Below are 24050 nucleotides of genomic sequence, written 5' to 3' on the forward strand. Positions count from 1 at the left end.
AGGTAACACCAGTTCACCTCAGGTATATTTACCCGCTGAGTGAGCTACACCTTCTTTTCCATATTTAATTTACATTACATTTAATTTAATTTACAAAAAATACAAGGTGCAGAACAGAATAAAGTGTATGACAGCCTTTGGGTGTCCCTTATATTATATAATTCATACACGTAGATAGAGACGATGTCTGCACCAATTGATGTAAAATATTCCTTAGAATCTCCCGAGACATATAAAACACATCATGGTGATCACTAGAGATGAGTGAACTTACAGTAAATTCGATTCGTCACGAACTTCTCGGCGTGGTAATTGATGACTTATCCTGCATAAATTAGTTCAGCTTTTAGGGGCTGGAAAAGATGGATACAGTCCTAGGAGACTCTTTCCTAGGACTGTATCCATCTTTTCCAGCCCACCGGAGCACCTGGAAGCTGAACTAATTTATGCAGGATAAGTCATCAACTGCCGAGCAGTTCGTGACGAATCGAATTTACTGTAAGTTCGCTCATCTCTAGTGATCACTTTTAAAACTCTTCTATAAAAGGTAAAGCATCAATAAATATTTTATTACAAATGAAAACCAAAAACTGATATTTTTTCCCCTCAGTCTGTTTTCTGTACAGGATTATAAGGGCAGCTATATCCTAAACCCTCATAGAATTTATCTAGGGGTACAGTGATTGTTTGGACCCAATAATATTCCTAATAAAATAATATTGTTGCTTTTGTCGCAAACGTTTTTGGTTTTTTTACTAGGAGAAAAAATACCCACAATTTGGTACACAATTTCTCCTAACTATGGAATAACCCATATGTGGTTGTAAACTGTGGTCTGGGCACATGGCAGCGTTCAAAAGGAAAATAGCACAATTTGGCTTTTGGAACACACATTATTTCTCGGGTTCCATGTTGTGTTTGCAAAGCTAGAGAGCTACCAGTACAGTGGAAACCCACAAGTAGTAACCCCATTTTAGAAACCTAGTTTATTTAGGGCAGAGGTTCTCAACCTTTTTCACGACTGTACCCCCAAAGGGTGAAAGAATGTCTGCGGGTACCCCTTGTGCCGAATTTACGCGCGAGGAGTACCGGCGGACAAAATAAGTCATAAAAGCACATCATTTCATAATGGTGTGTGCTTATCTTTCTGAAGCGATACTAATGCGATACTTAATCCCCTTGTGCCATTATTCACCCCCTCCCTCTGATCCCCTTTTGCCATAATCTGATAATGGCAGAAGGGAATCCGAGGGAGGGGGAGAATAATGGCACAAGGGGATTAAGATGGGGGTTAATGATTACCACCCCCCAATATTAATCCACTAGTGCCATTATTTCTCCCCCCCCCCCCTATGATCTCCTTTTGCCATTATTCCCCCCCCCCCCCACTTCCATCTTAAGCCCTTTTTGCCATTACACCCCCCCCCCCTGCCCCATCTTAATTCCCTTGTGCCTTTATTACCCCCTCCGATCCCCCTCGGCCAATGTATGAGATACATACAACACCCTCCCATACTGCGGTGTTACACATCGTTTAACATGCTTACCAGGCCTGTGTCTATCCCATTGGGCAGGTGTCAGAGGGCGGCACTGACTGGTGACGTCCTTCTGCGCTATGCCAGCACCACGGACGTCACACGTCAGGCCTGGCAGCCACTGCAGCTCACAGAAAGTGGACTGCAGCGTCCAATCCCCGCTCTGCGCTGACAAATACTGGCCAATACATCGCCGGTATTTGTCAGTGAATTGCCGTACTCCTGCATAACCCTTGGGGTACGTGTCATACCCAGAGTTGGAAATCTCTGATCTAGGGGGTGTAGCAATCATTTTGCCTCCACAGGAGCTTTCCAGAATTTGATGCAAAGCATGAAAAATTTCAAATTTTTCACAATTATGCAATTTTCTCTTTTGTATTTGAATCTGAGTATACCCATTTTATCTCTCACAAAGCTTGTATATTTTGATTTGTTCCTAGTACATTTATGTGGCAAATATTACAGCACAAATGGCTTATCAATGATAATACTCTTTTATGGGGTGCACACCTCGGAAAATGATTTCAGTAGTATCCTAAGGTTATAGTCAGTAGTGGCCTAAGGTTACATAATCTGTCCTTGGTGGGGCGGGGGGGGGGGCTGGGGGGGGGGGGTCAGCAGGAGCAAGGCACTGGCTGTTTTCATTAAAATGAAGGAATTTTAACAGCTATTAAAAGAGAGTTCTCATCATTACAGCCCAGTGGCATGTTATACAGTATGATTTGGACCAATGGGTGTATAGTAAGCCCCATATTGACAATGATCACCCAACATTTTTACATCTCTAAGGCAATAGAGAGTTGCCACATTTGGCCTCTTGCATAATAGGATGTGGGGTGATCGTCCAGAAACAGATGTGTGGTAGCTTGGGGAGTGTAGGGTGAATAGGGTGTAGCTGTGCAGTGATGAAAGGGTGTAGCATTAACCCTTAACTGTCGTGACGCCAGGGTGCGGGTTCCTCTTCATATATATATATATCCTACCGCCACCCGTCCTAGGAATGATAGGGAGGAATAAAGGATTGTCCACAACCGGAATTGTAATAAACGGGAAATAACTTTACTGCAGATTTTATGCAGGATGCCATCAGCAAACAGTCTATACAGAGGACCGGTATTTAGGCTCCTTTGGGAATTTGTAGGGAATAAAGCTTTGAGGCTTGATTTATGTTGTTCCACTGAATTTAAGGGTTTGATTTAGGTTCAGTAGTCATGTAGAATTAGCTGAATTGGAGTTCGGTAGACTCACGGTTATTAAGAAGTTGAAGAGATAGGCTTCAGGCCTAATTAGTCTAGTAGATTTGCACAGAGCTCCGCTCGCAGTCATATCCCGGGGGAAAGAGCTGTTGCTTGCTAGGCAACCAGGAACTACGAGAGAGATTATTGGGTAACAGCGCCCTTATATCTGAAGGGGCAGGCTCAAAGCTTACTGGTTCCCCAACCTGTCAGTCCTATCACAAAAGGATTGTGGTACATCACATGACTAAATCACATGACCTGAAAGGTCCTTAACTTTAGCATAACACCTTTACTATAGATCACATGACCTAAGGTCCTGTAAAGTAACCTTTATATTATTAAATATTCTAAATATATACAATAAATTACATTTTTATGAGGCGACTGAGGGTTATCCCACTAAGAGAATTCTAACAGCATAGAGGAACTCTGACTATGGGGACTTACGACCCAAGGTACAGGACCATGTCCAGTACCGGGATACCACAGATGCATACAGATTGGTTTGTGTAACCATCTGGGAAAAGGATTATATATTTAAAAATAAATAAATAAATAAATAAACAGTTCCCTGTACCCGGTAGTGTCAATCTATATTACCTGGTCAAAAGAGAAGTCTTTTGACTGGGGACAATGACTGTCACTCTGCATGCTACACCTTTGTGGGGCTTCCTCACTATCACTAGATGAGGACATTAGGACTTATGAGGCTCAATGGTCGGCTTTAGCTGTCATGATTAATAAGAGGTAATATGATACAATAAACGAGGAGAGGGAGGAGGAGGAAGCATTGGAGAAAACAACGGCAACTATAATCTTATTGATGGGAAGACTAACAAATATATCGATTAAGCAATGGCCAAATAATTATTAAATTACTAATTGGAACCATTCGACTTAGTTATTGCCGTTGTAACCTTTAAAACATACCATATATGAATCGCTTGTTTATTTGTAAAGATGTGTGTTTCTTTCAGGAGGCCATATATAAATTTCAGTATTATTGACACTGAAGGGCATACTACATTATGATACATATTCAAATATCCTTTTACAGTATTACATGTCAAATACATTTTAATGTAACCTCTTATGTACATATAACACATTATATGGCATCCAACTGAATGTTTTATAATTGTTATATTAATATTTAAAAACCCAATAAAAATATTAAAAGGGAAAAGTTCCTCATCCTGACTGTGTCTGAACACATCATGGTGTAGGCCTCTTACACAATGTTCATATGTCTAGTTATGCTAAACCAGGTAAATTTAACTGTATCTATATATCATACCTTAAGGATTATACTAAACTACTACTTAGATATTTGCGGTTAAATTTTTTTAACTTTATTTTATTATAATGACAAAAAAAAAAAAAAAAAGCACATGAAACATCAGCACCTAAACTACACATTTTTGATAACACTAGGCACAGACAATATGCGGGCAGCACCACTGCATACAAAGAGTAGAAATTTATCAAAACCTGTCCAGAGTTAAATTTGCAGAGTTGCCCATAGCAATCAGATCGCTTCTTTCATTTTTCACAGGCCTTTTTAATAATGAAAGAAGCGATCTGATTGGTTGCTATGGGCAACTCAGCAACTTTTCCTCTGGACAGGTTTTGATAAATCTCCCTCATTGTGTGTATGAGTAATACCTGCTTGGAGCCAAAAAGTAATGGGGATGCAATACAAAAAATAGTAGATCCAACAAATCAAAAGGTCAATAAGAAAAATATATATATATATATATATATATATATATATATATATTTAATATATATATATATTTAATATATATATATATATATATATATATATATATATATATATATAATATAAATATAATATATATATATATATATATAATATATATATATATTATATATATATAATATATATATAATATATAATATATATAAATATATAATATATATATATATTATATATATTAAATATATATAATATATATATATAAATATATATTATATATTATAATATATATATATATATATATATATATATATATATATATATATATATATATATATATATATATATTAAATTTGAGTAGCCACATTAGTCCAGTGATGCAGATGCAAATCAAAAAATGTTGCAGTATCTTGTAATACCTTTTTTATTGGACTAACAGCATTTTGTAGAGACAAACTTTCGGGATTCCTCCCTTTATCAAGTCCAAAGCAAATCTTGCTTTGGACTTGATAAAGGTAGGAACCCGAAAGCTTGTCTCTACAAAATGCTGTTAGTCCGATAAAAAAGGTATTACAAGATACTGCAACATTTTATGATTTGCATCTCTATACACACATATACATATATCTACATATCTATCTATCTATCTAATTATTTAATTTATTTTTTATGTAAAACTACATATTTTTACATGGGAAAACTGCCAGGGCAGAAGGGGTTCATGCATCTATCAACGTCTTCATGTCATGTGTGCATATAAATGTAAAACGGACCCAATGTTACTGTATTGCACACACAGGAATAAAATCTGGGGTGGGGCCAGTCGCAATTGGTCCAGTGACTGATATCCGTGAGTATCAGCTGTCTATGACAAGTTTGCTTGTTCTAATGTGGCAACCACCCACTAATTAGGAGGAGCATACTTGTCCTGTGATGGCAAGAGGTTAATGAGTAATCCTTTATGACGACAACATATTCTGCCATAAATAGTATGTAAGTGTACAGTATGCCACAAACAAAAGCAAGGTAAAATAAGCTAAAATAATCCCTTCTAGATGCAATTGAAAAATTTCTTTCACAGAACACACAAGAAATCTAGCAGAGGTTATTTTCTGTATACATTCCCAAGTGGTTCATGAAGTGGCACTTGGGGTGGTGCAGAATTTAGTTAAATGCTGCTGAAGGATTGTGGGAAACAACCTTTTGCCTACGGTGTTAGATTACATTTCTCAGTGCTTAGTTTTTATGTGATGCTGTTTTAGAGATGGATAATAATTTGCACTATAAACATTTCTCACTATTGTCATTAAGCTTCAGAAAACAAATGAGATAGAACAATGCGAAAGAAAAAGCAAAAATATACAAAAAGCACTAACAAAATGCAATGAAGGATACAAGCAATACACAGTGCATATCTCACCTCTCTGACTGCTCTGAAGACCTTTTCTTCGTGTGAGTCCATTTCTGTGAATGTTCTGATTTGAGCCAGGTTAACATTTTCTCTATATCCCAGAGCCACAATTTCATCAAATGCAAATATAAGATCAAAACAGTGATCAGAGATCTCGGTTTCCTCCAAAGCTCGACAGTACTCTGGTATCTAAAGGAAAACAAAAAAGAATGCATTATCCCGCACAACTTTTTCTGTATGCAGTTTACCTACACAAAAGCTGATATAAAACATATGTGTAAAATCTTAATTTCCGAATATTTTCATGCCCAGGATTGCAATTTAAGAACATGACATAACATTTTGCTTCCAATACAAAATAATTAAATAAAAAAAAAAAGAGCCACATTGCATAATTATGCATCATTTGGAAATGGAGATATTATATATGGAAACATTCAAAATTACTTGCAAATAATCACACAAAAAAAAAAAAAAAAAAAAAGCGCGTTGAGTGCATATGTATTCACCCACTTTACTGTTAAACCCCTAACCACGATATGGTGCAATCCATTGCCTTCACAAGTCACACTATTAGTTAACAGGGTCCAAATACACCTGTTCTGTGAAGGACTCCGTTTGTTGAGAGCATTACTGATCAAACAGACCAGGGAGCCCACCAAAACAGGTCTAGGGCTGCAGTTGTGGAGAAGCATAAGGGTAGAGTCACACGTAACGGATCCGCAGTGTATTTTACGCTGCGGATCCGCCTGTGACCGGACCATTTTTGCACCTCCAGCTGTTGCCACCGCCCTGCCTCGCCACTGGCCTGCTCGCAGCAGTAATCCGCAGCTACAAGCCTCTCTCCTAAAATCCATCACACTTCTACCGTATATACTCAAGTATAAGCCGACCCGAATATAAGCCGAGGCCCCTAATTTCACCCCAATATCCCAGGAAAAGTTATTGACTCGAGTATAAGCCTAGGGTGGGAAATACATCATCCCGACCCCCTTCATTAACACCCTCATCGTCATCATCCCCTTGTGTCATCATCCCCTTGTGTCATCATCCCCTTGTGTCATCATCCCCTTGTGTCATCATCCCCTTGTGTCATCATCCCCTTGCCATCAGCCCCTTATCCCACACCCCTCCTTCATCATCCCCTTGTCATCATCACCACATGTCATCATCATGGTCTTCAACCTGCGGACCTCCAGATGTTTCAAAACTACAACTCCCAGCAAGCCCGGGCAGCCATCGGCTGTCCGGGCTTGCTTGTAGTTGTAGTTTTGAAACCTCTGGAGGTCCGCAGGTTGAAGACCACTGCGGCCTTCGACATCATCCAGCCCCCTCTCACCCCCTTTAGTTCTGTACTCACCTCCGCTCAGCGCTGGTCCGGTGCTGCAGGATTGTCCGGTTGGGAGGTCATCCGGTGGGATAGTGGTTCCGGGCTGCCATCTTCACCGGGGAGGCCTCTTCTCCGTGCTTCGGGCCCAGAATAGAGGAGTTGCCTTGATGATGATGCAGAGGGACGTTGGTAATGAACGTACCTCTGCGTCGTCGTCAAGGCAACGTGATTATTCCGGGGCCGGGCCCGAAGCGCGGAGAAGAGGCCCCCCCCCTGGTGAAGATGGCAGCCCGGAATCACTATCCCACCGGACGACCTCCTCACTGGACAGTCCTGTAGCACCGGACCAGCGCCGAGCGGAGGGGAGTACAGAACTAAAGGGAGTGATAGGGGGCTGGATGATGTCGAAGGCCGCAGTGGTCTTCAACCTGCGGACCTTTAGAGGTTTCAAAACTACAACTCCCAGCAAGCCCGGACAGCCGATGGCTGCCCGGGCTTGCTGGGAGTTGTAGTTTTGAAACCTCTGGAGGTCCGCAGGTTGAAGACCAGTGAGGGCGGAGAGTTCACTCGAGTATAAGCCGAGGGGGGTGTTTTCAGCACGAAAAATCGTGCTGAAAAACTCGGCTTATACTCGAGTATATACGGTATATTTCCAGCCACATTTTTTTTTGTGAGGAAATTTAAATTAAAAACTACAATTTTGCTAATTTTGGAGGGTTTCGTTTTCACACTGTACACTTTACGTTAAAAATGGCATGTTTTCTTTACTCTGTGGGTCAATATGATTAAAATGATACCCATCTTTACATACTTTTCTATTATTGTACTGCTTTTCAAAAATATCAAACTTTTGTACAAAGTCAATAAGAGAGATTCATCAAAGGATTTAGACAGTTTTTCCCCATCTAAATTTGTCGCACAGAAAGTTGCAGTCTAAATATGTGCAACTTTTTTGCGACTCGCTTTATATAATTTTTAGAACATGATGCATTCTAGTCTATTTAAGACGGAAAAATGCATTGGTGCTGAATTTATCAATAGCGACTTTTCAGCAACAAATCAGCCGAAAGTATGTTGAAATGTCAGACCATGCTGGAGCAGGTTTAACAGTTAACAGGTTTTACAGTCTAAAGCATAGATCCCGAAGTCTGTGCACAGAATTTATCAAGAGCCGTGCGACTTTTGATAAATTAGGCGCACAATAGACCTGTAGTTTGGTCTATATCGATGCGGGACATAGACAAGCTTTGATAAATCTCCCCCAGTATGTTTAAAATTGCCCTATTTTGAACACCTATAACTTTCATTTATCCGTATATACGGCTGTATGAGGGCAAATTTTTTGTGCCATGATCTGTACTTTTTATCGATACCACATATGCGTATATGAAACTTAAAAAAAAAAATTGGCAGTAAAATGTGACAAATTTATGTTTACGACGTTCACGTACGGGATCATTAACATTATGTCTCGATAGTTTGGACCATCCATTTAAACACGCGCATTGCCACAGATGCTGTGATCTGTATTGATCACGGCATCTGAGGGGGTAAATGGCGGACATCAGCGCAATCACTGATGTCCGCCATTACCAGCGGGTCCCTGACTGCTGACAGCAGCAGAGACCTGCAGTGCATGATGAGAGCACTGCTTCGATGCTGGTGGTCATGTACAGGACATAAATGTATGTCCTGGTGCGCGGAGCACCTCCCCGCACTAGGACGCACATTTATGTCTGTGGCCGTTAAGGGGTTAAACACTGAAAACAGCAGGGGAAGGGTGCACAGGCAGCCTATGAAGTGCAGGGATGTAAAGGCTAGCAGGGGATTCATTAAGATTGGTATATTCCCCCCCCCCCCATAGCACATTTGGGGGGGGGGGGGGGGTATCAAAACCTGTGCAGAGGAGTAGCTGGGAGTGGAGCAGCTGCCCATACCAACCAGATTGCTTCTTCCATTTTAATTTTTTAACTCCTTAAGGACATAGCCCATTTTGGTCTTAAAGGGGTACTCAACTGCTAGACCTGTTATGCCCTATCCAAAGGGTAAAGGATAACAAGTCTAATTGCGGGGATCCAACCGCTGCGGACCCCTGCGATCTCTTCTGTGGCACCCCAGTCCGGTGCACCGAGCGAATTCTGCTCCATGCCGGATGACTAGCAATCACAACCACCGCCATGCCTTCCATTCATGTCTATGGAAGGAGGCCTGACGGCTGTGTACTAGCAGTCACACCCCCTCCCATAGACCTTCCAAGAGCCATAACTATTATTTTTCCATTCACAGACCCATATGAGGGATTGTTTTTTGCATGACCAATTGTACTTTGAAATTACCCCTTTTGTTTTACCCTAAAAATGTATGGTGCAACCAGTAAAAATATTTGTGGGGAACTGAAAGAGAAAAAATAAAAAATGTAAAAAAAATTAAAAAAAAAAAATCTCAATTTTGCCACTTTTGGAGGGTTTCGTTTTTACGCAGTGCACTTTAAGGTACAACTGTGGGTGAGTATGATTAAAGTGAGACCCATGTTTATACGCTTTTCTATTATTGTACTATTTAAAAAAAGAAAATGTATGTTTAAAATGGCTATTCTAACCCTGAACGTTTAAATTTTTCCATATACAGTGATATGTAGTTTTTAAATCAGTACCACTCTTTGGGCGTGGCCTGGCTGCCAAGGTGTATGGCAGTCTAGTAGAGGAGCTCCGTCTCCACAGCCTGCAATAGCGCTTATTACAGCGTTCTCTGCCAGCAAGCAAGCCTCAATGCCTCCTAAGAAGAGGAAAGGGAATCGCTCAGCCAAAATACATAAATTATACTTCTTTAGAGCGCCCTTAGAATTTCAAGATGGCGCTGACTGTGAAGAAGCAGACCAAGGACGCAGTGCTTCCCCCTCCTCTCAGCCTGCCGGCTCTTGCATCATCACCATCATCACAAGCTCCGCTCCCACCACGCAGATTCTCCTCACCTCTGACAGCCTCCCACAGCACGTAGAATCTATAGAGGCATAACAGCCCTGCTCTCTCTGCAGGTGCCTCACATCGCTCCCCTGGATTAACTCCTTCATGCAGCCCAGCAAAGCAGAAGCCCAGACTGTCCTCATTTACATGGGACTCCGTTCCCTCTCCTTCTAATACTACATGTGATGCCCTGGGTGCTTTATCTGTGTCTAATCAAACTCTCACTGATACTACAATGCAAGAAATGCTTGTTGCTCTGCATAAGAATTTTCTTACGGATATTCACTCCATAGGTACTTCTCTCAAATCTACAGTTGAAACCCTGGGTAATAGAGTTACTGACATAGAAACAAACCTTGAGGATTTCTCCATTTCCCACAATGCCCTGGTTGATCCTCATAAGGAACATGAGGATGAATTGTCTGCACTTAAAGAGAAAGTAGCGGCCTTGGAAGATAGGAGTCGCGGCAACAATATAAAATTGCAGGGAATCCCTGAAAATATCTCACCTGCGAGCATTCCAGCATATGTCCGCTCACTTATTCAAGCTATCTTACCTGCATGCTCCCCTCAAGAATTAGAAATAGACCGTGCACATAGCATTCCTCATCCAAAGCATCTACATGACAGTCCCATGAGACGTATTAGCTAGAATAAATTTTTTCTCCACTAAAGAAAAAATAATGGAATTCTCAAGAAAAAAAAAACAGAGTTCTCCCTGCTCCATACCACAAAGTATCAGTTTTTGCGGACCTGTCCGCAGTGACATTACAAGCTCGCAAAGCACTCTAACCTATCACAAGCTTTACACTCAGCAAATATCCCATATAGATGGGGTTTCGCAGTTCGTCTACTGATTCGCAGACATGGCAACATACATTAATACAAGGGGATAAAAAGGCAACAAGAGGTGCGCCCCTAGTGAGGACCGTCTAGGTAGGGAAAAGCGGGGTGAAGAGAAAAATGGGTCCTTACCCTACCTACAGTAGTGTCTGGAATGAATGGAGAGCCGGACAGCTGCCACGAGGAACTTCCCGGAGTGACATCAGTCTCACCGGTAGCGAAGCATAGGTAGAGAGAGAGAGAGAAAGGTGTTCCCCTCAATAACGGCGCTGATCCATGGATGGATGTATATGCATTTATTGAAACATAAGGAGCAACGAGTTTCGACACTAGACAGGGGTCTTCATCAGGCCCCTGTCCGGAGTCGAAACTCGTTGCTCCTTATATTTCAATAAATGCATATACATCCATCAATGGACCAGCGCCATTATTGAGGGGAACACCTTTCTCTATCGCTCTACCTGTGACAACATACATATAAGAACACCTGAAGATGGACTCACTTTTCTAAAAGTCTGGAAGCTCTCTTTTCCTCCTCCTAGGAAAAATCTCCTCTCCTTCTAAACCCAGACTGAGAAATGACTTGTTACCTGAGTAACTTTATATGCCAGTATGATTTACCAGAGCTTATACTCACTTGGCTACAGTGTGGACTTTCGCCCCACCTTTTCTAATAGGTTCCCTATATAGGGTCCTGGGTTTTACGGTTTATGTTTATTTGTGGTTTGTTTGCCATTATCTAACTCACTTGTGTGCCTTAAAGAGTACCCGTCATCAACTAAACTTTCCCTGATGCCCCTCCCCATCTGTCCCTTACTCTAACTATGACAATCCCTGTGTTTATTGAGGTTTAAAACGCTGTGGAAATACCTTTTTTATCCCTCTTCATTAGCTCAGGAGCACTGTCTTTCTGAGGGGTGGAAGGAGGCGGGTCCCGGCAGGCATGACGTCACATGAAGCCTGGCCGGGACTCTGCTTCTGCCAGTCTTCCTGTATGCTGCTCTCCCTCTGAAGCAGTGTTTCCCAACCAGGGTACCTCCAGCTGTTGCAAAACTAAAACTCCCAGCATGCCCAGACAGCCAACAGCTGTCCCGGCATGCTGGGAGTTGTAGTTTTGCAACAGCTGGAGGCACCCTGGTTGGGAAACACTGCTCTGCAGTGTGCATACAAACTAAATACAGGGGAGGGATGGCAGCCTCTGTCTCTTGTAGCTGACAGTGCTGCTCCAGGCTGGGAGTGAGTCCTGAGCTGAGAGTACTGAACTTCCTGTGGAAGGACCAGTGCCCTTTCAGCATTAGTCCTAAAAGCTGTACACTTACTATGAAAAGCATAGGAAGCTGCCTGCAGACCAGGCATAGAAGAGAGACTCCTACTGGCCAAAAGTATAAAATGAAAACTGGTATAAATATTAATATTTTTTAATGAAGATATATTACAAAATGTCTTCATTAATGATTATGAACAACATATTAAAAGTTTTTGTTGATGACAGGTACTCTTTAAACCCTTTTACTACTTCTGGTTCTAAATCTGTGAAATGCCAATATGCAAGGAGACATGTCACCTCCACACTTCATTTTCTACTTCTAGATTTTAAAACAAATGTTTACTGTTTTTGGCAATGGTTATTGGTATAGCAAGTTTAAATGTCAATGGCTTAATGCTCCGCACAAACGCTCTCACTTTTGGAAAGAAGCTCAGTCCCTCAAATGAGACATTATCTGTGCACAAGAGACGCATCTCCTCCCATCTGATAATTTCAGAATGAATCACCCATCTTACTCCAACATATATCAATTGCATCACCATACTAAAACTAGGGGTGTTTTAATCACTATTAAAAATACAATAACCTATAAACTGAATGAATCCATAATTGACCCAAATGGCAGGTATATTGTCTTATTGCTCCTAACTCGGGACAGATTAGGTTTTTCAATAAACTATTTAAGTTGATACGTAAAAAAACATGGGGTCCCACAATATTATGCAGAGATTATAACATGGTAATGAATCCAAAAAATGGATTCCACATCTCAATCTCGTAATCTTTACCCCTCATTAGCCTCTTGGGCCAGGGAAAGATAATTTTACGACATATGGCATATTACTCATAGCTCTGAAAAAGGTTTTACACACTTGTCAGCAGCACACAATACTTATTCCCGGTTAGATATGTTTTTAATAGATAGGCCCAATTAATCCTACAAAGCCTGGACACAATACCTATACTCATTAATCCCTTAACCACCAGGCCAATTTCCACTGTAGGACCAGAGCGTTTTTTGCACATCTGACCACTTTCACTTTAAGCATTAATAACTCTGGGATGCTTTTACCTTTCATTCTAATTCCGAGAATGTTTTATCGTGACATATTCTACTTTATGTTAGTGGTAAAAATTTGTCGATACTTGCATCATTTCTTGGTGAAAAATTCCAAAATTTGATGAAAAAAATTAAAATTTTGCTTTTTTCTAACTTTGAAGCTCTCTGCTTATAAGGAAAAGACATTCCAAATTAATTATATTTTGATTCACAAATACAATATGTCTACTTTATGTTTGCATCATAAAGTTGACATGTTTTTACTTTTGGAAGACATCAGAGGGCTTCAAAGTATAGCAACAATTTTCCAATTTTTCACAAAATTTTCAAAATCGGAATTTTTCATGGAGCAGTTCAGGTTTGAACTGGATTTGAAGGGTCTTCCTATTAGAAATACCCCACAAATGACCCCATTATAAAAACTGCACCCCTCAAAGTATTCAAAATGACATTCAGTAAGTGTGTTAACCCTTTAGGTGTTTCAGAGGAATAACAGCAAAATAAAGGAGAAAATTCTAAATCTTCATTTTATACACTCGCATGTTCGTGTAGACCCAGTTTTTGAATTTTTACAAGAGGTAAAAGGAGACAAATCCTCTCAAAATGTGTAACCCAATTTCTTCGAGTAAGGAAATACCTCATATGTGTATGTCAAGTGTTCGGCGGGAGCACTGTAGAAGGCTCAGAAGGGAAGGAACGACAATGGGATTTTGGAGAGTGAGTTCTTCTGAAATGGTTTTTGGGGGGCATGTCACATTTAGGAAGCCCATATGGTGCCAGAACAGCAGAAAACTCCCCACATGGCTAACCATTTTGTAAACTACTCCCCTCAAGGCACGTAACAAGGGGTCCAGTGAGTCTTAATACCCCACAGGTGTTTGATGACTTTTCGTTAAAATCGCATGTGTAAATGAAAAAAAAATTATTTCACTAAAGTGCAGTTTTTTCCCCCATATTTACCATTTTTATAAAGGGTAATGGGAGAAAATGCCCCCCAAAATTTGCAAACCCATATCTTCTGAGTATGGAAATACCCCATGTTAGGACGTAAAATGCTCTGCGGGCAAACTACAATGCTCAGAAGAGGAGGAGTCACATTTGGCTTATTGAAAGCAAATTTTGCAGAAATGGTTTTTGAAGGGCTTGTCGCATTTAGGAAGCCCCTATGGTGCCATAAGAGAAAAAAAAACACATGGCATAATTTAACAAGGGGTACAGTGAGCCTTAACACCTCACAGGTATTTCACGACTTTTTGTTAAATTTGGATGTGTAAATGAAAAAAAAAATTTCACTAAAATGCTGGTTCTTCCCCAAATTTTACATTTTTACAAGGGGTAATAGGAGAAACTTACCCCCAAAATTTGTAACCCCATTTCTTCCGAGTATGGAAATTCCCCATGTGTGGACGTCAAGTGCTCTGCTGGCGCACTACAATGCTCAGAAGAGGAGGTGCGCCATTGAGCTTTTGGAAAGGAAATTTGTTTGGAATGGAAGTCAGGGGCCATGTGCGTTTACAAAGCCCTCCGTGGTGCCAGAACAGTGGACCCCCCACATGTGACCCCATTTTGGAAACTACAACACTCACAGAATTAAAAAAGCGGTGCAGTGAATATTTACACCCCACTGGCATTTGACAGATCTTTGAAATAGTGGGCTGAACAAATGCAAAATTACATTTTTCATTTTCACAGACCACTGTTCCAGAAAACTGTCAGATACCTGTGGGGCGTAAAAGCTCACTGTACCCCTTACTACATTATGTGAGGAGTGTAGTTTCCAAAATGGGGTCACACGTGGGAGTGGTCCATTGTTCTGGCACTATGGGGGCTTTGAAAACACACGTGGCCTTCAATTCCGGACAAATTTTCTCTTCAAAATCCCAATGGCGCTCCTCTTCTGAGCATTGTAGTTCACCTCAGAGCACTTTACATCCACATATGGGGTATTTATATACTGAGAAGAAATGGGGTTACAAATTGTGGGGGGATTTTTTCCTATTTTCCCTTGTGAAAATGAAAAATTTAGGGTAACACCAGCATTTTAGTGAATTTTTAAAAAAATTTTATTTTCCCATCCAACTTTAATGAAAATTCGTCAAACACCTGTGGGGTGTTAAGGCTCACTATACCCCTTGTTACATTCCGTGAGGGGTGTGGTTTCCAAAATGCGGTCACATATGGGTATTTATTTTTTTGCATTTATGTCAGAACCGCTGTAAAATCAGCCACCCCTGTGCAAATCACCAATTTAGGCCTCAAATGTACATAGTGCGCTCTCAGTCCTGAGCCTTGTGCGCCCGCAGAGTATTTTACGCCCACATATGGGGTATTTCCGTACTCAGGAGAAATACTAATTTTGGGGTTCTTTTTTTCCTTTTACCTCTTGTGAATATAAAAAATTAAAAGGGCAACACCAGAATGTTAGTGTACAAGTTTTTTTTCTTTTTACACTAACAGGCTGGTGTAGACTCCAACTTTTCCTTTTCATAAGGGGTAAAAGGAGAAAAATCCCCCAAAATTTGTAGTGCAATTTTTCCCCGAGTACGGAAATACCCCATATGTGGCACTAAACTGTTTCCTTGAAATACGACAGGGCTCCGAAGTGAGAGCGCCATGCGCATTTGAGGACTAAATTAGGGATTGCATAGGGGTATTCTACGCCAGTGATTCCCAAACAGGGTGCCTCCAGCTGTTGCTAAACTCCCAGCATGCCTGGACAATCAGTGGCTGTCCGCAAATGCTGGGAGTTGTTTTGCAAAAGCTGGAGGCTCCGTTTTGGAAACACTGCTTAACAATACGTTTTTCATTTTTATTGTAGTGTTTTACCCTTTATTATGTGTGTTAGAGTAGTGTAGTGTAGTGTTTTTAGGGAACATTCGCACTGGCGGGTTACAGTGAGCTTACCGCTAGCAGTTTGCGCTGCAGCAAAAAATTTGCCGCAGCTCATTCTTGAAGCAGGAAACTTACTGTAAACCCGTCCGTGTGAATGTACCCTGTACGTTCACATGGGGGGGGGGGGGGGCAAACCTCCAGCTGTTTCAAGACTAAAACTCCCAGCATGCACTCACAGACCGTGCATGGTGGGAGTTGTGCTTTTGCAACAGCTGGAGGCACACTGGTTGGAAAACCTTCAGTTAGGTTCTGTTACCTAACTCAGTATTTTCCAACCAGTGTGCCTCCAGCTGTTGCAAAACTACAACTCCTAGCATGTACTGATCGTCGAAGGGCATGCTGGGAGATGTAGTTATGCAACAGCTGGAGGTACGCAACTGCAACTCCCAGCATGCTGAGACAGCTGTTTGGGCATGCTGGGTTTTGCAACATCTGGAGGTCTACAGTTTAGAGACGACTGCACAGTGATTTCCAAACTATGGACCTCCAGATGTTGCAAAACTACAAATGCCAGCATGCCCAGACAGCAAACTGCTATGTGGGCATGCTGGGAGTTGCAGTTTTGCAAGATCTAGAGGGCCACAGTTCACAGCACAGTGCTCTCCAAACTGTGACCCTCCAGCTGTTGCAAAACTACAAATCCCAGCATGACAGCTGTTTGGGCATGCTGGGAGTTGTAGTTTGTCAACATCTGGAGGGCAACAGTGTAGAGACCACTGTATAATGGTCTCAAACTGTAGTCCCCTAGATATTGCTAAGCAACTCACCGGCTTCCGTCGGATCCAGGGAGCCGTCCTCTTCTGCCGCACGACATGCCGCCCGCGCCGATCTCAGACACAGATCGTCGCCCGCAGCCTCGCTCGCAGGGTAAGTGGATCTTCGGCGCTGGTCCCCTTCGTTTCCCCTTCCTGCCCCGCCTATTTTGGGTGGGCAGAACGGGGAAAACGAAAGTTAACCCCCCCGCCCCCGATCTGCTATTGGTGGTCGCGTCTAGACCATCAATAGGAGGGGTGGCACCCCTGCCACCTCACTCCTATCCCTTCAGGGGGACCGTGGGTGTCTTGGACAACCACGATCCCCCTTATTTTCCGGGTCACCATAGACCTGTAATAACCCGGAATCGCACTTGCGATTTGGCGCCGATTGCCGACATGGGGGGGTCTGATGACCCCCCCGGGGCATTTGTGCGGGTCACCCCGTCCGGTCCGCCCCTGGTCCTTAAGTACCAGGGAGCAAAGGCGTACCTGTGCGCCCTTGATCCTTAACAGGTTAAATATTCAACTATAGAGGATCTTCCCCTCTCCATAGTCCTTGCCAATTCCCTACAAAGTTGGTTTGATAGAGGTATTACTCACATCAGACATATGAAACACTCTGAGATCATGCCTTTTGAAGGTATTCATTCAAGTTATCATGTTAATAATAATGAATTTAACCCCTTAAGGACCCGTGGTTTTTCCGTTTTTGCATTTTTGTTTTTTCCTCCTTAACTTTAAAAAAAAATTAAAATAAATCATAACTCAATTTTGCACCTAAAAGTCCATATGATGGCTTACTTTTTGCGCCACCAATTCTACTTTTTAATGACGTCAGTCATTTTACCCAAAAATCTACAGCGAAACAGGAAGAAAAATCATTGTGCGACAAAATTGAAAAAAAAAAAAACGCCATTTTGTACATTTTGGGGGCTTCCGTTTCCACACAGTACATTTTTCGGTAAAAATGACCCCTTCTCTTTATTCTGTAGGTCCATACGATTAAAATGATACCCTACTTATGTAGGTTTGATTTTGTCGTACATCTGGAAAAAATCCTAACTACATGCAGGAAAATGTATACGTTTAAAATGGTCATCTTCTGACCCCTATAATTTTTTTATTTTTCCGCGTATGGGGTGGTATGAGGGCTCATTTTTTGCGTCGTGATCTGAAGTTTTTAGCGGTACCATTTGTGCATTGATAGGACTTATTGATCGTTGATTCATTATTTATAATTTTTTCACGATATAACAAGTGACCAAAAATGCACTATTTTGGAATTTGGAATTTTTTTGCTCGTACGCTATTGACCGTGCGGTTTAATTAATTATATATTTTTATAATTCGGACATTTCTGCAAGCGGCGATACCACATATGTTTATTTTTTTCACTTTTTTTTAAAAAATGGGAAAGGGGGGGGGGTGATTCAAACTTTTATTAGGGGAGGTGTTAAATGATCTTTATTCACTTTTTTTTCCACTTATTTTTTGCAGTGTTATAGCTCCCATAGGGACCTATAACACTGCACACACTGATCTTTTACATTGATCAGTGGTTTCTCATAGGAAACCAGTGATCAATGATTCTGACGCTTGACTGCTCACGCCTGGATCTCAGGCACTGAGCAGTCATTCGGCGATTGGACAGCATGGAGGCAGGTAGGGATCCTCCGGCTTTCATGTAAGCTGTTCGGGATGCCGCGATTTTGCCACGGCGATCCCGAACAGCTACCTGTGCCAACCGGCATGGTTTTACTTTCACTTTAGATGCGGAGTTCAACTTTGAACGCCCCATCTAAAGGATTAACAGCGTACGCGCGCTATTAGCCACAGGTCCCGGCCGTTGTTAGAGGCCGGGCCCGACCCGCTATGACGGGAGCGGACTCAGGACGTACCGGTACATCCTGGGTCCTTAACAGTTTAATAAATATCTAATTATTAGACACTTTATAAATACAATTATGCCTTCTCAGTTTAAATTGGATAGTAGCACTTTACAATATTTTTCACCCCCTATAAAAGGCATAAAACCTTTATATAACTCGTATACTAAATGTGATACATTTTACAAAAGCTACCCATTCCAGTTATGGGAAGGAGACTTAGGATTAGACATAGAAACAGAAGATTGGCAATATGCCTTTAAATATATACATAAATCCTTTCAATGCTCTACTCACATTGAATCCGCGTACAAAAACTATCCTCAGATGGTACTTTACTCCTGAAAAGATTGTGAAAGCTCATCCTGGTTCTTCAAAATTTTGTTGGAGGGGCTGCGGTCATAAAGGTACTCTCCTTCACATACTATGGAACTGCAAATGCAAAAATCTCTAGACTTCTATATTTAACTGTTCCATTCCGTGGAGTCCCCAACTAGCCCTTCTTTATATAGGTTTACAAAATATACTATATACCCTCCACTAAGAGAATTATTTAGTATTATCACGATAACTGCTAAAAACACATTACTGAGTCACTGGAAAACTCCATTGGTCCTGTTTTGATATCATCCTGAATAAAATAAATGCTACATATTCATTCGAAAAGGTTATAGCTAGGGGTTCTGGAAAGTTGGATACATTCAACATCAGATGGTTATCATGGTCTCTGTCCTCTCATTGTAGAGATATTTAGATTAACAGTGATTTTTCCACTGACATGATACAAGAGGCACATTGACACTCCATCATTAGAGTTAAACCTTATCTTGTTCTACAAGTATTGTCTTGGCATTTGCACTTTTTTTTTTTTTACTGTGTTTCATTATGCATCAGATACATAAGGATAAAAAAATAAAATATAACATATATAACATAATTGGTACGCACGCATACTACTATGTATGTTTTGTCGGAGATGTTATATTTCCTTTTTTTTTCTGTTTTCCTTTTGGTTTGGTTAAACTACTGCCTATCTTATATGTAAGATAGAGTCGACAATCAAGTCTACCTAAATGCAGTAAACAACTGTTCGCTGTGTTTGCTTTCATAAGATAAGTTGACAGCTGCGTCTGTCCTTTATACAGGTTTATGGTTTTCTATTATGGTAAAATTTAATAAAAAAGACTATTGAAAGTAAATCCGTACCACTTTTGCGTATGTGACTATCACCTTTCATTGCATTTTTCAGGGATGTTATGTGACTTAAAAGCAGCAATTCCTTACTTTGTTTTTTTACATTTACGACGTTCACTGTACTGGATCATTAACATTATATTTTAATAATTTTGACATTTACACACGCGATCATAACAAACATGTTAATTTAATGTATTTTCTTTACACTTTTTTGTAAAATGGGAAAAAGGGGGATTTTTTTATTTTTATTGGGGGAGGGATTTATTCATTTTATTAAGTGTTTTTTTTTTTTGTTTAATACTTATTTAACCCCTTAAGGACCAGGCCATTTTACACCTTAAGGACCAGAGCGTTTTTTGCAATTCTGACCACTGTCACTTTAAACATTAACTCTGGAATGCTTTTAGTTATCATTCTGATTCTGAGATTGTTTTTTCGTGACATATTCTACTTTAACTTAGTGGTAAAATTTTATGGTAACTTGCATCCTTTCTTGGTGAAAAATCCCAAAATTTGATGAAAAAAAATGAAAATTTTGCATTTTTCTAACTTTGAAGCTCTCTGCTTGTAAGGAAAATGGATATTCAAAATAAAACATTTTTGGGTTCACATATACAATATTTCTACTTTATGTTTGCATCATAAAATTTATGAGTTTTTACTTTTGGAAGACACCAGAGGGCTTCAAAGTTCAGCAGCAATTTGGAAATTTTTCACAAAATTTTCAAACTCGCTATTTTTCAGGGACCAGTTCAGGTTTGAAGTGGATTTGAAGGGTCTTCATATTAGAAATACCCCATAAATGACCCCATTATAATACACCCCCCAAAGTATTCAAAATGACATTCAATAAGTGTATTAACCCTTTAGGTGTTTCACAGGAATAGCAGAAAAGTGAAGGAGAAAATTCACAATCTTCATTTTTTACACTCGCATGTTCTTGTAGACCCAATTTTTGAATTTTTGCAAGGGGTAAAAAGGAGAAAATTTTTACTTGTATTTGAAACCCAATTTCTCTCGAGTAAGCACATACCTCATATGTCTATGTTAATTGTTCGGCGGGCGCAGTAGAGGGCTCAGAAGGGAAGGAGCGACAAATGGTTTTTGGGGGGCATGTCACCTTTAGGAAGCCCCTATGGTGCCAGGACAGCAAAAAAAAAAAAAAAAAAAAAAAACACATGGCATACCATTTTGGAAACTAGACCCCTCGGGGAACGTAACAAGGGGTAAAGTGAACCTTAATACCCCACAGGTGATTCACGACTTTTGCATATGTAAAAAAAAATAAAAAAAAAATAAAAATAAAAAAATGTTTTACCTAAAATGCTTGGTTTCCCAAAATGTTTACATTTTTAAAAAGGGTAATAGCAGAAAATACCCCCCCAAAATTTGAAGCCCAATTTCTCCCGATTCAGAAAACACCCCATATGGGGGTGAAAAGTGCTCTGCTGGCGCACTACAGGTCTCAGAAGAGAAGGAGTCACATTTGGCTTTTTGAAAGCAAATTTTGCTCTGGGGGCATGCTGCATTTAGGAAGCCCCTATGGTGCCAGAACCGCAAAAAAATCCACATGGCATACCATTTTGGAAACCAGACCCCTCGGGGAACGTAAAAAGGGGTAAAGTGAACCTTAATACCCTACAGGTGTTTCACGACTTTTGCATATGTAAAAAAAAAAAAAAAAAAATTTTTACCTAAAATGTTGGTTTCCCAAAAATTTTTGATTTTTAAAAAAGGTAATAGCAGAAAATACCCCCCATAATTTGTAACACAATTTCTCCCGAGTACGGCGATACCCCATATGTGGCCCTAAACTGTTGCCTTGAAATACGACAGGGCTCCAAAGTGAGAGCGCCATGCGCATTTGAGGCCTAAATTAGGGACTTGCATAGGGGTGGACATAGGGATATTCTACGCCAGTGATTCCCAAACAGGGTGCCTCCAGCTGTTGTAAGTCCCAGCATGCCTGGACAGTCAGTGGCTGTCTGGTAATACTGGGAGTAGTTGTTTTGCAACAGCTGGAGGCTCCGTTTTGGAAAGTGGCGTACCAGACGTTTTTCATTTTTATTGGGGAGGGGGGCTGTGTAGGGGAATGTGTATATGTAGTGTTTTTTACTTTTTATTTTATTTTGTGGTAGTGTAGTGTTTTTAGGGTACAGTCGCACGGGCAGGGGGTTCACAGTAGTTTCTCGCTGGCAGTTTGAGCAGCGGCAGAAAATTTGCCGCAGCTCAAACTTGCAGCCGGATACTTACTGTAATCCTCCGCCCATGTGAGTGTACCCTGTACGTTCACATGGGGGGGGTAACATCTAGCTGTTGCAAAACTACAACTCCCAGCATGTAGGGTCTATAAGTGCATGCTGGGAGTTGTAGTTTTGCAACAGCTGGAGGCTCCGTTTTGGAAATGGTGGCGTACCAGACGTTTTTCATTTTTATTGGGGAGGGGGGCTGTGTAGGGGTATGTGTATATGTAGTGTTTTTTACTTTTTATTTTATTTTGTGTTAGTGTAGTGTTTTTAGGGTACAGTCGCACGGGTGGGGGTTCACAGTAGTTTCTCGCTGGCAGTTTGAGCTGCAGCCGAAAATTTGCCGCAGCTCAAACTTGCGGCCGGATACTTACTGTAATCCTCCGCCCATGTGAGAGTGTACCCTGTACATTCACATTGGGGGGGAGAACATCCAGCTGTTGCAAAACGACAACTCCCAGCATGTACGGTCTATCAGTGCATGCTGGGAGTTGTAGTTTTGCAACAGCTGGAGGCACACTGGTTGTGAAACACCAAGTTTGGCAAGTGTTTTGCAACCAGTGTGCCTTCAGCTGTTGCAAAAGCTACAACCCCCAGCATGTACGGACAGCGGAAGGGCATGCTGGGTGTTGTAGTTATGCAACAGCGGGAGGCATACTACTTTGGCTGGGGATGCTGGGGATTGTAGTTATGCAACAGCTGGAGACACACTGGTTTGCTACTTAACTCAGTGTGCCTTCAGCTGTTGCAAAACTACAACTCTCAGCAGTCACCGACAGCCAACGGGCATGCTGGAAGTTGTAGTTATGCAACCAGCAGATGCACCACTACAACTCCCAGCATGCACTTTAGCTGTTTGTGCAAGCTGGGAGTTGTAGTTACACAACAGCTGAAGGTACACTTTTCCATAGAAAGAATGTGCCTCCAGCTGTTGCAAAACCATAAGTCCCAGCATGCCCATAAGGGAATGCTGGGAGTTGTGGTGGTCTGCCTCCTCCTGTTGCATAACTACAGCTCCCAGCATGCCCTTTTTGCATGCTGGGAGCTGTTGCTAAGCAACAGCAGGAGGCTGTCACTCACCTCCTGCTGCTGCTTGATCGACACTGCAGGTCCGTCCCGCCGCCGCCGCTCGGGGGGCCCCGATCCCAACATTAACGCCGGGGATCGGGGTCCACGTCCCGCACCCGCTCACGTCCTACGGAAGAGGGGCGGAGCGGGTGCGGGAGTGACACCCGCAGCAGGCGCCCTGATTGGTCGGCCGGGAATCCAGCCGACGAATCAGGGCGATCGTGAGGTGGCACCAGTGCCACCTCACCCCTGCAGGCTCTGGCTGTTCGGGGCCATCTCTGACGGCCCCGATCAGCCAGTAATTCCGGGTCACCGGAGACCCGATTGACCCGGAATCGCCGCAGATCGCTGGACTGAATTGTCCAGCGATCTGCGGCCATCGCCGACATGGGGGGGCATAATGATCCCCCTGGGCGATATGCCGCGATGCCTGCTGAACGATTTCAGCAGGCATCGGGCACCGGCTCCCCTCCGGCTAGCGGCGGGCCGGGAATGGACAGGACGTACTCCTACGTCCTCGGTCCTTAAGGACTCGGAAACGGGGGCGTAGGAGTACGTCAATTGTCCTTAAGGGTTTAATGTCCCAATAGTGGACTATATATAGCAATCATTAGATTGCTATTACTATTCAAGTAATAT

General features: G+C 41.6%; 1 protein-coding gene across 3 annotated transcripts in view; it reads right to left on the reverse strand.

Annotated features, from left to right (window-relative positions):
• Positions 1-24050, reverse strand: part of ARCN1 (archain 1) — a gene marked incomplete in the record, with an annotated part of 143023 nt that overhangs the window by 77991 nt on the left and 40982 nt on the right. For 2 of the 3 annotated variants that reach the window (XM_056544043.1, XM_056544042.1), the window contains 1 exon segment: positions 5914-6093. In XM_056544043.1, the coding sequence (XP_056400018.1) occupies positions 5914-6093 (180 nt within the window). 3 annotated transcript variants of the gene reach the window in all.

Source organism: Hyla sarda, chromosome 10 (genome assembly GCF_029499605.1).
Source record: "Hyla sarda isolate aHylSar1 chromosome 10, aHylSar1.hap1, whole genome shotgun sequence".
Classification (NCBI taxonomy): Eukaryota; Metazoa; Chordata; class Amphibia; order Anura; family Hylidae; genus Hyla; species Hyla sarda.